At 40.1% G+C, this 17404-nt stretch overlaps 1 protein-coding gene across 1 annotated transcript; it reads left to right on the forward strand.

Annotated features, from left to right (window-relative positions):
• The first annotated feature begins 405 nt into the window (after nt 1–405).
• Nucleotides 406–16322, forward strand: lpxn (leupaxin). The gene is made up of 9 exons (XM_085150452.1): nt 406–517; nt 1495–1580; nt 1734–1801; nt 2477–2573; nt 2895–3140; nt 3270–3443; nt 3989–4070; nt 4152–4300; nt 6766–16322. Exons 1-9 carry the CDS (start codon nt 484–486, stop codon nt 7030–7032), a joined length of 1203 nt encoding a protein of 400 aa, XP_085006578.1. The 5' UTR covers nt 406–483; the 3' UTR covers nt 7033–16322.
• Nucleotides 16323–17404: the final 1082 nt, after the last annotated feature.

Genomic DNA, 17404 nt, shown 5'->3' on the forward strand with positions numbered 1-17404 from the left:
GCTTCAAAATGATCTTTTCTGTACTATTTTCTGTGTCTGTGAACCAAAATGTCAGCCTGACTCTGTGTTAGTAACACAAGGATGTCGAGTTTTATCAGCGCCATGTTAATCAGTAATTAAGAGAAGCTGATTTTTTCTACCACTTGCAGTGGAGGTAGTGTTCCAACATAACACACACTTTGTTTGAAGAAATATGCAATAAATATTTAACAAAAGCACAAATTTAATAAGTGAAATATTCACTCTGTTGGTATCACACTTGCACTGCTTTAAAACTCTCACTGTTTTCATCTTCAGGAAACAGTCAAACCTCCTCCGAGCTGCTGACAATTCTTCACACGGCAGCAACCGAAAACACACCTTCCTCACAGGAAGCGACGGTTTTGATCAGATCAGAAATGAGTTCAGTTGCCTTAGCAACTAACCAGAAGACACACACACACACACAAAGAAAAAAAAGCCACCCACTCACATTCAAGTTTTATGCTGTCAGAAGGAACCAAAATGGATGAGCTCGGTAAGAACTTTCTGTCATGTTTTACCTTCATGAATGTCCTCAAACTAATCGATGGTACAATTTAAACTGTTAGCAAAATCAGGAGTTGGTGTGTTGACACCATGACATCAAGCACAGCCAGTGCTTATGGAGTATTACCACAGTCTTGTGTGTTCTCAGACTGATTTAGCAGCAGACTCTGAGTACAATATTTAATGTACTCAATGATCCAGCTCATTAGAAGGAATTTGTCTACCACTGTTCTTGTGTTTTACCTCTGATTCGTAGTGCTCGACATGTAGCGATTCACTACAAATCAAATACAGTGTAACATTTAGAATACAGTAGAATTTTTTAGAAAGTCTTAATGAAGTCGTTTAATTTGCATACTGGAAATGAAATAAGGGTGACGGTCAAAAGATAAGTCAAAAAAAACAATTATTTTAATTTCACAATGTCAAAAAATATTTTTCTGAGGTGTGATGATGTTTGAAGATGACGATCTTTACTGATTTACTGACATTGAAAGTTAAAGTCATGTCTTTAACTTTTTAAAATGAACCTTTGCCTTTTTTGCTACTTCTATGTAAAATACTTACTCATACAAAAGCTTCCCATTTCCCTAGATGTGTGGTTTGCCCTGTGTGAAGGAGTGTTGTATTTGTTGTAACAAATGTCACCAGATTCTTGCAACATTATCACAAGTTTCACTTCTGCAATGTGGTATGCCCTCACTTCCTGAGGAACGCAAGTTGCACGAGCAACCTTAGTCTGCTAGCATCTTGATCTGTGTATTGAAATCCACTGTAACTTACTTCATAGAAAATATTTCACTACACATAAATTATATGCGTGCAGTCTAACAGTTAACACCCACAAAGGACGATAAGTGTGAAAGAGCGATGCGTGCCGTACAAACGTTGTGTAATATGAATATTTGGTTGCATGAGTATTTCTTCTGAGGTTTAAAGATTTATTGTGTGTGTGTCCTGCCGCAGATTTGCTGTTAGAGGAGCTGGCCCTGAATCCAGCGGGTTCAGACAGCGTCCCTGAGAAAAAGAGCAATGATGCAACAAAAAGAGAAGTAAAAAGACAAAACTCATTATCCTGTTTCTGCTTTATCCCCCATTTCATTTGTAGATGAACCTGGAATTCTAAAGAAAACAACTTAAAACCTAACATGTAATTTAATTTCTTTAAGTACAGAAACTTCAGTATATGTTGGTTGTGTTCACAGGTGCCAAGTGACGTTTGTGTTGGAACTACCAAAAATGGAAAAGTCTCAAACTCCTCAAATGTGTACAGGTGAAGTTCAAAGTTGAACCCGATTCACAGTGGTGCTGCATGAAGATCATTAGCTTAATAATTTAAATAATACATTTTAATTAATTTATGTATTTCTTTTTAACATTTTAATGCTAAGGGTTTTCTTTCATTCAGACCACACCCAAAAACAGCAACTACAGTCAAAATTAAAGCATCGTTCTTCAGCATATTCTGGCCTTTTTGTAGATGTGCTTTATTTTCTTAAGGTCTAAAAGGTTAAGAATTTCCAGTTATATTTTTGCTATGGTTCAGAAATGCAACCATTGGGGTGATTGTGGCTCAAGAGTTGGGAGTTCGCCTTGTAATCGGAAGGTTGCCGGTTCGAGCCCCGGCTTGCACAGTCTCGGTCGTTGTGTCCTTGGGCAAGACACTTCACCCGTTGCCTACTGGTGGTGGTCAGAGGGCCCGGTGGCGCCAGTGTCCGGCAGCCTCGCCTCTGTCAGTGCGCCCCAGGGTGGCTGTGGCTACAACTGTAGCTGCCTTCACCAGTGTGTGAATGGGTGGATGACTGGTTGTGTAAAGTGCTTTGGGGTCCTTAGGGACTAGTAAAAGCGCTATACAAATACAGGCCATTTACCATTCAATTATTAATGATGTTACAGGATGTCAGTTTTGCATTTTAAAACATTCATGTTTTTCCTCTCTGGGATTTAGTGATGTTCCAACTCCCGTGCCAGCTTTTGTGGAACCCGACTCACCGACTCAGGAGCTGGACTTAATCTTGCAAGACCTGATGGGTCTAGCTCAAGGGGTTAGTACTACCCCAGTGTGGAAATACATATTTTATAAATATTGAAAGTAATCTGTGTTGCCCCTTTGAGCTTATTTATTTTAGCGTGAAGCCTGAAAAACTACGTCTATCTATTTTCAAACATTAGTAAAATGACATGGTTAACAACAGAGGGCAGCATTGTACTTATATCAGACTCAAGCTCTTGGACCAATAAACATTTTGTTCTTAAACATTAAAAATACTCTGATTAAATATAAAATAAATATAATAGACAGCTAATATATTTTGAGGAAATATGTACATAAAACTGTTATTCCTACATTTTGTACCATAATTTAGGATCTAGAACCTCCAACTGACCCGCCATCACTTACACAAAAAAAGCAAACAGAAGGTGGAAAACAGGCGAGCAGCAGCAGCAGCAACACTCCAGCGGCTTCAGATGGAAAAGCCACAACGCAGAGAAAGAAAACGGATATGATAGATGACCTGCTGGGAGGGTTGAGCACTGACTTGGAGAAGATCGGTGTACGGACCACAGCCAAGGGCCACTGTGCTTCCTGCAACAAATGCATTGTAGGAAAGGTACAATCTGGACCTACAGGACACAAAGAAGAGAATTTGTCACACTGGTACCAAATTGTGGAAATTCAAACAAGATGAAAGGGATCAAAACCTCTTGTTCCCTCTTTCACTGACATTTCCTTTCTCCAGATGATCACAGCACTGGGTGAAGTGTGGCACCCTGAACACTTTGTGTGTGCGGTGTGTAAGATGGAGCTGAGCACCACAGGCTTCTTTGAGAGAGACGGACGGCCGTACTGCGACAAAGACTACCATCAGCTCTTCTCACCACGCTGTGCCTATTGCAAGGGGCCTATTATGCAGGTGAGGAGAGCTGTATTCATATATAACCCTGCCTCTGCATAGAAAGTAAGATTAAAATAAAAATAGGTGTTAATATGATCTCCACTAAAGGATGAAATTTCATGTTTTAATGAATTCACTTTGGTGGAAAATGCACATAGAAAATGACCAAAATACCAATCGGGAACTCTCTGGTATCTAAACGTCACTCAAATTCAGCTGCACTGTTGTTTGATGTAAGCTATGATTTGTTCTGTCATATAGTACATCAATTTATTTACACAATAATCTTTTGAAGATTGGATGATGACATACAGTAGTACGTAATCAATTTTTCTCAACATATCCCACATGTCATCCTAATGGAGAAAACACAAAACCATACTGGGATTCTGCTGCAGACCAAAGTCATCAATCAGAAACGAATGCAGCTTCTTCTATGTTCCACTTTGTGTGTTTCACAATTCACATTTTTGTGTTCCCTGACATTTGAACATGTGAGATGAGACAAACCTTACTAATCCTCAAAGGAAGTAAATTTATGATAATATTTTGGGCTGCTTTAGAACATCGTGACAGCTCTGGACCAGACCTGGCACCCGGAGCACTTCTTCTGCGCACACTGCGGAGGCTTGTTTGGAACGGAAGGTGAGAGATTTGTGGATTATTTCTCTCCAATTGAAACCACAACGTTAGCAAATAACTCACTGCATCTTATGCCGATCCTAGGTTTCCTAGAGAAGGATGGGAAGCCATATTGTTGTAAGGACTTCTACTACCTCTTTGCTCCAAAGTGCTCGGGCTGTGGGGAGTCGGTGCGGGAGAATTACCTGACTGCAGCCAATGGCACCTGGCATCCAGAGTGCTTCGTCTGCGCGGTGAGCCTCTTACCTCAGACCACACACACAGCTCTGGCTTGCGTACGAGCCCGAGAATAAATGAGAAAAGATGCACGTTTGCTTTATTTGCAACATTTTGACCTCAACACTGATGAAAACCATATGCCCGATGAATACTCTGCTGTTAGAAATGATGCAGATAAATCAAGGAAGTGTGGGTATCTTTTACATTCTCTTCAAATCTATTTCTGTATGTAGCATCTGGTCAAAAATGGTTCAATGTGCAGCTCTGCTTTGTTTAACATGTGCAAGTGTAAAACATAAAATGCCCTCAGTAGAAAGAGACAAGCAGGAGCAACTGTTAAGAATGTATTCATTGTTTTTCTGGCAGGTACTGAAATATGAGGTCCATAAACCAGACCATAAAACATATAAAGGGCATTTTATTTCTTAATACCTATCACTTAAAATTATAATTAACATATCTTAGCTAATCATTAATCACAAACACCAACTACAACTACTTATTTTATACAAACCAGTCATTATCAATAAGGTCAGTTGTACCTGCTACCTTATAACCTAAAACTAATTCCAGCAGGCTGAAGGTCAGACACTCCATAAAAAAGGATGAAGTGGACACTCAGAGGTGGAGACTTTTTAATCAGCCTACTAACAAAAATAAATAAAACAGGTCATACAATTTAGGACCCTTGAACTTCCCCGCCACTTTTTCTGTTTCACAGCAACAGTAGAAACGTTTCCATACCATGAGTCATTTGCGTCCTGTAAGCCCCAGATGAAATTCCCCTGAAAGAGCAGTCATTCACAGTGTTATTGTCATCACACATTTGCTAGTCATTAATTACTTTATTTTGACTGTAATCTGTATGAAATCAGGCTAAAACTGTGACGCAACATCTATGGTTTTAGTTTGTTTTGTCACCAACGCTGAGCAAACCCTTTGATGGACACAGATAATTCAGGTGTTCCAAGGTTTTGGAGCTGTGCATGCTGGTCCACAGTCATTGCTTACAGTGCATAATAAATGGAACAGTGCCACTGGTGATGTTAAGAGTTACACCTGTGCTTTTACTGCTACGGTATGACAAGTCAAAGTGTCGGCCAAGAGAAATGACCATGATCAAATTCAGTGCCGCTGCTGTACATGTAGGTTCCAATTACGCTTTAGCGGTTATTAACAGATTGTTAAAAGAAACACAGTTGTAACACTCCTTTAGTTTTCATTTTAAAGGTCCATGCCATGTGATTTTGTGGCGCCGTCACTTCATTATCTGGCTGTAACAGTCAACCATTTTCCAGGCGCTTGGTTTCCCTTCACATCGTAGACATTCAAAAGGAATGATGGATTTAAATTCTTTTACTTTCTCTCTAAAACTTATCACTCTGCTGTAGGGCTGGGCTATATCATACCGTTCACAGTAATACCGGTGTAATGTTGGGCAACGATAGGAAAATGAAATATCGCGATAGAATATGGGTAAAACGCGCATGCGCTGTGCCTATGTTTACATACGCACATGGCGGCGACGCAGAAAGCGGATCGTTGAATGAAACGGATAAACCAGAACTGGTTTGTAAAAATGCTGCAGCTTCAGTGGTGTGGAACTGGTTTAGCTTTTGTCCGTCAGATACACAACAAAGCACTATTTTTGGTAGAGCATGCTAGCGGGCCGTCGTTATTACCGTGTTGTTTGGAAAATACGGCACACTTAAAATCAATCCTTTGATTTTTCTGAAAATCGACAGTGCCCCTTATAATCCCGTGTGCCTTATGTATGAATACTGGTTGTGTTTACTGACCTCGAAACGATTTTATGTACACGGCGCTCGAAAATCTGTCAAATGTTTTAGTACGACTTTGCTAGGCTACGAAGCCGCACCGCTTGATGGATTGTTGGAGCATTACGGCTATTGTAGGCGGAGCCTCGCGGAGTGATACGTACTGTGCTTCAACATAATATTACCGTATTGTGTGTGTAAAACCTTTTTTTAAGTTTTGTGGATATTATACATGGTTATGCTGAGGATATGTCGGCCAGTTTCCACTGGAAATGCCTTTTGGTTAAACTGTCAGCAAAGAATTTGCACTGTTACATTTTTATATAACTTTAATGCAAAAAAACAGCTGCTTGTTTAAGTGAAAATACATTGATGGGTTTTTTGGCACTAATAAAGTTGTGGAGTTGTAAAGTATTTTGTCTAGTGTCAATTACATCGTCAGTTATATCGTTATCGCAAATTTTCAAATGTATATCGTGATAAATATTTTTGGTCATATCGCCCTGCTCTACTCTGCTGTATGTTAAGCAGTGTTGGGTATAACGTGTGGGTTGGGTTTGGTATCACTGTGTCTAATTGAAACTGTTATAGAAAAATCAAGAAAGTTTAACTGTTGGAAGTTTAAACTTCTTCCTCCATAACACCATGCCTAATTTTACACAATGTTTTATCCTCCCTACTTCCCCTCTTCCTCTACGCAGGACTGCCTGAAGCCCTTCACTGATGGATGTTTCATGGAGCTCAATGGCCGTCCCCTCTGCTCGCTTCACTTTCACTCCAGGCAAGGCACTGTGTGCGGTGGCTGCGGAAAGCCCATCGTCGGCCGCTGCATCTCCGCGATGGATCGCAAGTTTCACCCCGAGCACTTTGTGTGTGCCTTTTGTCTGCGGCAGCTCAGCCAGGGCATCTTCAAGGAGCAGAAAGGGAAACCATACTGCTCAGCTTGCTTTGACAAACTCTTTGTGTGAGATTTGCACATGAGTAAGATGTAAATAATACAAAACAACAACAAAAACAACAAAACATTCAAATGCTACATTACCGTCTTTGTTGAGTTTAGACGCACGATCTGATATCCTCGTGTTGGTGTCGTTGGGCGATCGTGGCTCAAGAGTTGGGAGTTCGCCTTGTAATCGGAAGGTTGCTGGTTCGAGCCCCGGCTTGGACAGTCTCGGTTGTTGTGTCCTTGGGCAAGACACTTCACCCGTTGCCTACTGGTGGTGGTCAGAGGGCCCGGTGGCGCCAGTGTCCGGCAGCCTCGCCTCTGTCAGTGCGCCCCAGGGTGGCTGTGGCTACAATGTAGCTGCCATCACCAGTGTGTGAATGGGTGGATGACTGGATATGTAAAGCGCTTTGGGGTCCTTAGGACTAGTAAAGCGCTATATAAATACAGGCCATTTGTTCCCAGATCATCATACTAAAGGTTGTTCCAGGATCAACATTGCAAGTGACCAATCAGAATGTTGTGATGTCATACTTTTGCGACTTCGGGAAAAACCGGCGTAAAACAAAAAACTGTATTTAAGCTGCGAGAAACCGCCTTTGTCCGCCAATTAACGGACCCTAACCCTGACCCTAACCCTGACCCTAACCCTTTAATAAACGCTAAGCAGAATTGATATTGTCCTTGCAACATTGGAATTTCATAAATGCACGAATGGGTTGGTGCGCAAAAGAATAACGTCACAATAATGTGATTGGTCACTTGCAATGTTGAACCTGGAACAACATTTTCATGATGATCTGGGAACAACACCAACACGACGATATCAGATCATCCAGTTTAGACTGTCTCGTCTGTGTATGAATGACAAAATAAAATGAAGCAATTGTACAGTCCTTACATTACAATTCATTGTTCTATTTGTATATACAAATTCTCAGTAGATCATATTTAAAAACCATTACGGTGAATTACATGATAAATAGCATGTAACCGTAAGAAAAACATACATTGATCATGATTATATGAAGGGAACATGCTAACATTGTTACTTAATTAATTAGATGGTTATGAAAAATACAAATTTTCCCCATTATAAAAATAAATGTGAGGACTGAATGGTTCTAAAAGGTGTACTGCTTGGTGTAAAATTTATGGGATTTCATACATCATGATGACAAAATTTATAGGTGGAGTAAGAATAACACACATGTGCTGTTTTAGTCCACGCTTTCCATTAAGCTACCCTTAGTTTGCCGTAAGACTTGGCAGTCCAGATGTGCTCTCTCGCAGTATGGAACCGTTTGTCAAGGTGTTTGTCTATGTGGCCTGATAGCTTGTGTTGGCAGTAACTGGCACTGAATCGGCATGCCAGCCCGAGTTTCCTCTTACCCCGACTGACCACTTGGCCTCTGGCGTGCACTGAATTCAGACAACCTCTTCATTTTCCACACAGGCTCTTTTATAGCTGTGCACGGAAGATTAATAGAGGTGGTGAGGTTAACAAAGGTGGTTTCAGAAAGAGCTCCTTCACATCACTGCATCTCTTTAGAAACTCATTTTGACTGCTGAGGGATGACGAAACCACAAAGTGTTTTAATGCTTTTTAGGCTGTCGATGTATTTGGGCTCATTTTGTTATTGGCAGATGGATGATACGTGACAGTGAAGCATTTGCAGCCCAGTTGGGATGTACTGTTGTTCTAATAGAAGACAGATTTCTTTCGTGTGAATATTGTGTACACAGTACAACCCCAGTTGGGATGTACTGTGGGGCGATCGTGGCGATCGTTGGGAGTTCGCCTTGTAATCGGAAGGTTGCCGGTTTGAGCCCCGGCTTGGACAGTCTCGGTCGTTGTGTCCTTGGGCAAGACACTTCACCCGTTGCCTACTGGTGGTGGTCAGAGGGCCCTGTGGCGCCAGTGTCCGGCAGCCTCGCCTCTGTCAGTGCGCCCCAGGGTGGCTGTGGCTACAATGTAGCTACATTGTAGCTACAATGTAGCTACAATATAGCTACATTGTAGCTTGCCATCACCAATGGGTGGATGACTGGATATGTAAAGCGCTTTGGGGTCGCTAGGGACTAGTAAAGCGCTATATAAATACAGGCCATTTACCATTTAATCAGTTCTGCAGAATCACATGATGAGAAAGTTTGGACTAAGCTTTTGAATTCTCCATCACAACTTGTGTATTTAAATATATTCACTTCTTCTTTGTCTGATTATTTTTTAGCCAAATTGCTTTTATCTGATATCTGAATTTGTGACTGAAGAATCAGTTAGCTAAATAAATTGAAGGCTAGTTTCTTCAAGTATGATGTATTACCAAACTCGCTGAAATGTTTTCACTGTTATTATCCCTAAAATAATGAGTTCAGTATTATTGTCAGTGCCAAACTGTGTCTTATCTTATCAGTGATCTTCAGATGAACACTGGCTACTTTTCTAAGCTTTCTTAAGTTTTGCTTAAGCAAGCCACTTGGGCTTGCATGTGATGTTAGTGTGCGAGCGGGAATGGAGGTGTGCATTAATCATGCTGTCATCACTTTCAGACCAGGTCCCTTATGGCCTCTACAGAATATAGACCTTGCATCATGGAAGAACTGTGACTGTGCTCAGTCAAAATCCACGATTGTAAGTGTTTAGTAGTCTAACATTCCTCTGCCCAGATTGCTACCAAGGACTTACTATAATGATTTTTAGAAATGCATGAAAATGCCTGACACATTTGCTGCTGTGTTTCCAGCATGAGTCATGCACAGAACATCATCTTGGGATATGATCTGATTGAAGACCTTGGCATGTAAACTGTAAAATTTCACCCTGTCATATGATAGTATTACACATATCTCTTTCTGGATGAAGCACTTTTACAAATGATTGCTATTATTTGTGGACCTAACACTCACAAAACTGTGTTATGAATGAAAAAAAACCCGTAATTTAATGCTATATTTCCACTAATGGCTTCAAAGAACTAAATGTAAACTAACAGTTTAAATTAAGCTATCCAGTCTCAGAGCAGGGAAACAAAAATCTGGTGTGACTAAATAAAATCTGACATTCACAGAAATATATAGGCGTTATCGTATGACTTCTACAATATTTTATGGCGGATAGGGAGGAAAAGTGCCCTTTGGCACGTTTTTAAAAAAAAGAGAAAACATGAAATGCAAGCAGGGGTCTTTTTTAAATGGTGGCTGAATAAAGCAGACTCTGTGAAAAGAAGAGAGAGTGTAACGCAGGTGACATTTACAGCAGTGAAACAGAGTACGGACGGTCTGGGAGCGCACTGGGCCATGAGATGGCAGCTAGAGCTCAATGGGGGACGGAAAAGGAGCGGGGAGTATATCGGGACATAATGGATACTGGTGCTGAGGGACACAGGGTGAGGAGGGCAGGGGTTGAGGAGTGTAGTTGTAAGAGTTTCCCTTGTGTGACACTGAAACTCAACACTCGCCTCCTCTCCTGTAAAATGACCGTGTCCGCTTGGCCACCCCTGATGGGGATGGAGGGGAGTCTTGTCCAGGTCCATACAGCCCCACTGCAGGTCACACTTGGCTTGTCCTGCCATACCTAGTAAACCGAGAAACTTTGAACTCATAACTGTCAAACAGGACTTTGGCTCAGACCGGCACATTAATCAAGACATTTGCCTCCAGACACATCCGTGAAAAACACCATCTTGAGTCAACTCCGTTGCAGCTTTGTCCTGACATGGTGAAATTACAGCTTCAGTCAGTGCAGTAAAACGCAGACGCTTCAGGTTACTGCAACATCATTACTGGTACTGTCAATGCACAGCATATTTCTAATAAATGTAAACAAGTGATTGGATGTGTTAGGTATCTAGTTAATGAAGATAACACATGAAGATTTAAAGCAAAGCAAATGGCATCTAATTTAAAGTAACAAAACTTAAACTGAATGAATCTGTTACATCTTTGTTGGGATAATAGATAATTAGCATCAGTTTTACACTGCTAGCATTCTAGAACATATACAATTTGAGATGGCAAAATTCAGTCAGGCCACAACTTTTCAAAACTTCTCTCTATTGCTGGCCATTCCAAAATATATTCTCTCAGTAAACGAGATCTTCATGTCTCTTTCTTATCATGCAAGAAATGCTCATTCATACATTATAGAACACGAAAGCCTCCTATTATTCTGATATAAAGACGTGCAGTGTTGGTCAAGTTACTTGAAAAAAGTAATCAGTAACTAATTACTGATTACTTCTCCAAAAAAGTAATCCCGTTACTTTACTGATTACTTATTTTCAAAAGTAATTAATTACTTAGTTACTTAGTTACTTTTTAAAAACACGATTTACAACCTGAATAGGTGATAAAGTGATAGATCTTTCAGCCCAATTCTACTTTTTCTGCATAATCCATCATACAAAATGTAATCAAATGGAAAAGTCTCTTTTTTTAAAACTTGTTTTATCAGTTTTAATCTTTTAACTTTATGCATCAAGCAAAAATTTAATTATCTGCACCATTCTCTGACTTGAAGAAATTAGTTTAACATTTAAACCTATTTTCTGCACATTCCAGCACATAAAATAAAATATTTGTGTGTGTTTACACTCAGTCTTTCAAATAGATGCAAGTAAAACACAGCAGAAAATAAATAAAATCAAAGACTAGCGGTCCTGTTGCTCTATTTTCACCTGTAAAGCAGGAGTCAGGTAGGCGGAGGTTTACCCTGGTGCAGGTGTGCGGCAGCGGTGGAAGGATACGGCAGTTTCTCTGTGAGTTTCCCATTACGTCGTAGCTACTCGGTGCTTGCTCAGAAGTTTAGGGGTTTTTTTTCGGTGTAAAAAGAAGTTTTCTTCCCACGCACAACGGACACTAATGTTTTTGTCACTTTTTATGGAATCAAACTCAAAGTAAGGTCAGTACTTCCACGCTTTAAACGCTGCACGCTCATACTCTCTCTGCACTCGATATATGATCCATTGTTGATCTGCACACAGCTGTTGTCACGAACGTCGCACTTGCTTACGTCACTGTCATGAGACATTCTCGCAAAAAATCACGGTTTTAGTAACGCAGTAACGCAGCGTTCCTACGGGAAAGTAACGGTAATCTAATTACCGTTTTTGCAATAGTAATCCCTTACTTTACTCGTTACTTGAAAAAAGTAATCAGATTACAGTAACGCGTTACAAGTAACAAGTAACGTGTTACTGCCCATCTCTGAAGACGTGTCATCAACCATCTACGTATACTGAGGATAATGCACGTCTCAAAAAACATTAGCGCCTGTTACCCTATGAAATGAAAGAGTTTCTGTGTAAGAGATTTACATGAATCCATTTTCGACAGCAGAGGAAAAGCGACAACTTCAACACCTCGGTAATTACTTCCACACAGAGAGAAGTTTAGCTGGAGTGCGGCTCTACTTTGGGTGTGTTTGTTTTGGCCTTCTGCTAACACAGGGTCACAGGTATCGCACCTGATTCATGACTGCCTCCTCTGTCCAAAGGGAACTTCTTGTTGTCCTTGGCTGAACACTGAGTTCCCCTCACTATCTCACACTCCCTCACACACCAGCAGACGTATAAATGCACACACACAAACCTCACAAACTTGTAAATACTATTTGGGGATTTTCTGTCCGTGCCATCTTGGATTTGGTTTACATAATCACATACACAGACATGCACAAAAACAACACATGAGTGGAAAAGGCTTTGGTTTAGCCACATATTAGGAATAATTTCAAAAATAAAAAACAACTTATGCACGCTCCCAAATCAGTTCAAACATGTGCGGACTCTTTGGGTTTGGTCAACAACATCACGCGCAGATGCAAAACACATGCACATGCATAAATATATAAATGGCTTTTATTAGTTTGGTGTCTGTCTCTCAGTCTCTCTCTGCACAGCCTTCTTTTTTATGGTGACACAAAGCGTATCTGTGCGAACATCACTGCCCTCCCTGTGTGCTTGTAGATCCTTAACCAAGATAACTTTACGTCTCCAGTTTTATGGATTAAATGGAGCCAGCTCCAGAGGTGGACTTAATGGGTGGTTCCCAAGACAACTTCAACTTTGTCTCATCTCCCTCACATCTTCTGCCAAGTGTCTCAGCTGGACCTCCATGCTCAACAAGGAAGAGCTTGGAGAAAGAGAATGAGAAAGACAGCATGGTGCATTTCATCTGGATCCTAATAACTCCATGCATCAAACTGGCTGGGGTTATGAAAACGATTTATAAGACAGTCAGTTCCTTCTGTATGCTAGACTTTAGTATCAAGAAGATAGATGGTTTCATTATGCTTGCTCATTGTGTCCATGTGTGGATTTACTGCACAGTGTGCCAGAACTTTACACTCTGTGATATTTTCAGGGAAACCTCTCTTGCAATCGATGGATCGCTTTGAGAAAATTAAAGCCTTTGAATGCTTTGAATGGTGGTAAACCTGCAGTGATTTAGTTTAGTCTCACATGTCACTGTTTTTCCAAATATGGTCCAAAGGTAAAAATTAGGTAACACATCTCAGTCTCTGTTGGAGCTCCACAGGTGCCGTCTGTTGTTTGTATGAAAGGTGCTTGATAGTTAGGGCCGGAGCTTTGGTTCTGTTGCAAGGGTAAGGCTCGAACCAGAGGTCAGACATTGAGCATAACAGTGCTTATGTGGCTCTGATCCAAATCCGCCGCCTTTGTAGCAGCCACAGCATGGATCATTATAAGATTTGTTTTAAAGAGTGATGGTTAACCACAATGCAGCCCTGTTGCCTAAGAGTTGAATGGTCTCCTGGGTTTAGACAAACTTGGAAACGTTTGTTTAGGGCTGGGAAGCCCCACCAGTGGAAGATCAGGGTTGGCTTGTTGATAAATCACAGCCTCTGTAGTAAGAGCCCAAAAGGCCAGCTTCTAGTCAAACTTCACACTAGCCCGCTTTGAAAATCAATCTGAAACTTTGTGGGAGCAAATAGCATTGTAACCCTGGAAACACCAATAGGAGTTTACCACAAAATCATTAGCAGGTGTCTATTTTACAGCACCTCAGCTTTGGTAAGTTTGACTGCATGTTAATTTAATTTGTACTGAGAGGATTTCGGTTTGCCCAGGTGAAGGATAAGTTAGCAGCTCACTCAAAAACTTTGGGCTGGTGGAGACATTTTTGTAACTGCTAATCCCCCAATGCTTTCTGTGACACCTTGTTCCCACTAAACCCATTAAGACGCGATCATAAGCCCTCATCTGAACCCAGGCTTAACCAACAGCTATGTGTTGATGGAGCTGGGGTTACTCCTTAGCATAAAAATGATTTAGTGCACAGTAATTCTAAACCGCTGCATTGCTTTCACCAATAAAGATTTCTTCTCTCTGAGGGTATTCTGCACGTTTTAAAAATACAATACAATACAATTTTATTTATATAGCACATTTAAAAACCCGAAGGCACACCAAAGTGCTTCACAGTAATATGGAGAGTCAACATAAGTCAATAACAGGGTACAAATCGGGCACAAGCACAGACAGGATAGAGGCACTAACAGACCAGGAGAGTTAGATAAATACAAGATATGCTAAGAAGACAAAAACAGCAGTAAAATTAATAAAAAATAATAAATTTAATAAAATCTAATAAGAGATTTAAAAGTTTAAAAACTGGTCGGGAAATGTAATATTTAATTTTCAAAGATCAATTCTTTTTAAACGTGTTCATTGTTTAAACAAAATGCTGAAATCACTGAAACTAAAGAAATGCACAAGTGATTCAAATTCTTTTTGAAAAGAAAAACACACTTCATTAGGTGTAAGTGTTGGTTTTTGTGTTTTTTGTGTTTTTGTTTGAAAGTAAGTTGTTTCGTTAGGCGGAAAATGTTGTTTAACCCTTTTAACTGTTAGTATGTTATGTTTGACATCACAGTATATGAGAAGATGCACTAATGTTACTTTTTTATTGAAAAAAAGTTTCTTCCTTTCCTTTATCAGATACGTACTCTCTCTCTCCCTCTCAGCCTTTTTTTTTCTTTTGCATACTTCATAATCACATAGCAACCAACAAAGCCAAGACAAACAGGAACACACGGATTATTCAGTCATTTTTATCAACATCTTGTTCACTTTCCTTCCCCGAATGATGTCTGGCTTTGTAAATATTTCCACTGAACAGTCGAGTCTCCATCAGGGCTTACGGTGGGATTAGAGCTCAAATTACTGACTCTGTGGCTCATTTACTCTCCGAATCCACGGTTTTCAGAACAAAGTTGCATGTGGACATGTCCAGTGATATGATAATAGCATGAAATGAGAAACACATTTCTCTTTCCAGTGCCGCAGAAAGGCTTTTATGTGCAATGTTTGATGTTACAAGTTGTAACACATAGAGGATGTGAAAGGCAAGCGCGAGGACAAAAGTGAAGGTTTTCTGCGCTACGATGTGAAACTGAGCATCTCCGAGAGAAATCTAAGAAAAAACAACAATTATTCGAGTCAAAATTTGTAATTAGCATTCATAGTTTAGCTGTAACAAAATGTGCACAGCAGAAGTAGCAGTAGACCAACTTGGCATACTTTTCTTTAATTATCCTCCTGTTATCGTTACAGTTATGACTGCACTGTTTACCCAGCAACGACTCATCTTGCATCAGGTTCATGTCTTGTCAAAAAAGTGGTTAATTTACTGTGGCGACAACATCAGTTCGAACCACGAACAACACCAGGCTCATTTTGGTCACTGGTAGTGTTAATGAATGACTTAAACCTGCATCGTTCTGTTATTGTTCTCTTCCTGTTCTCTCTGCAAAGAGGAATGGATGGCAACGAGCCATGCCTCATTTATCTTCTGCAATATTATCACTGAATGCTGCTGCATACACACTGCTGTCTGACCATTCAAACACAGTGTTCCACAATCTTACTCAGGAAACGAGGGCGAGTAGCAAGATCATTTGTGTGATCGTGCGGTTGCAATGTGGCATTACAGCATGAAGTTAAACCACAAACCATGTCAAACACGATTTTAAAGATGCAGTTATTTGTTCTAGTGGCAAAACCAGTATAAGCATTAATATAATAATGGTTTTAATTTCTACTTTATTTTTGAAAATGGTCTGAAATGTGAATGGGACATTTAGCAGGTAATAATTCATGACGCTATGCTTGCCTTCACTTTCAGAGACCTCCCACTTCTGTTTCTATTTTCTGTTTCATGTCAGAGCCAGTGCTGCCAACTTAGCGACTTTGTCGCTATATTTAGCGAGTTTTCAGACCCCCTAGCGACTTTTTTTCTAAAAAAAGTCGCTAAAAAAGACGTGAAAGCGCATATCGCTTTTACTCTAAACAAGCAGCGGGTGCTGTAACGCAGTCAGTTCTTCTTTTACTCTTATGCTGTTTTGTGGATCAGGTTTAAAACTACTTATAAACACACACACACACAAAATAACTCCACCAGAGTGCCTATTTCGGGTCACTTTTGCCGGTCCAAGCCCGGGTAAAGGAGCAGGGTTGGAATTGTGACATTACAAAAAACAATAATTGCTAAAAGAAATTTAATTTGTAGTTCTAAATAAATTCTAAATGCATTTAGGACGTTTTTTGCTCACTTTATGTCTCGTCCACGATGTTATTTCTCTCTCCAGTAGGTTACAATTACATTAGCATGACCAATTATGCAAATTAGGTGATGACTTAGCGACTTCTAGCGACTTTTAGGACAACCAATAGCGATTTTCCTTACTGAGGAGTTGGCAACACTGGTCAGAGCCAGTTTGGCTGCTCTGTGAAGGTGATACAGGAGTCTATGGGAATATTCAAAATTCATTTTCCATCTTTTTTTTGAACCAACTTCATCCATGTAATAGCTCTATTTTTGACCAAGAAGTTCTTGTAGCATTCCAGCCAGACTTTATTCAGACGATGCACTCAATGATCATTACGGATGGACTATGGTGGGGTATTCCAACCCATTTATTCACAAATTACCAAAGACACATCGTAAGAGCTGTAATCATGACATAAAACAAAATAAACATTCACTTGATAGATTGATTCATGTTTCCGTTATGCTAATTAATTAGCATAACGGAAGAAAAGGCACAGGAGGTGCTAGCATCAGCCTGCTAGATCACTCATAAACTTATTAACAATCAAATAATACATTTACAAATTGTCCGAAATGTAAACAACAAGTACAACACACAAACATACCTGTTCGCCTTCCAGCTAGATGCTAATTTAAAGATGGATGGAAAACGGTAACTTCTCATTAACCGTTTCTATGGCAAGCAGTAGCAGTACGATCTTCCTTCCCGGAAGTTGCCCGTTCCGAATTTCAAAATAAGAGTCTAATCTATATTATAAGGTATAATTCGTTCAGGGATTTAACTGTTTGAAAAATATCAATAAGATAAATAATCTGGGTCATTT

The sequence above is a fragment of the Neolamprologus multifasciatus genome, chromosome 23 (genome assembly GCF_963576455.1).
Source record: "Neolamprologus multifasciatus chromosome 23, fNeoMul1.2, whole genome shotgun sequence".
NCBI lineage: Eukaryota > Metazoa > Chordata > Actinopteri > Cichliformes > Cichlidae > Neolamprologus > Neolamprologus multifasciatus.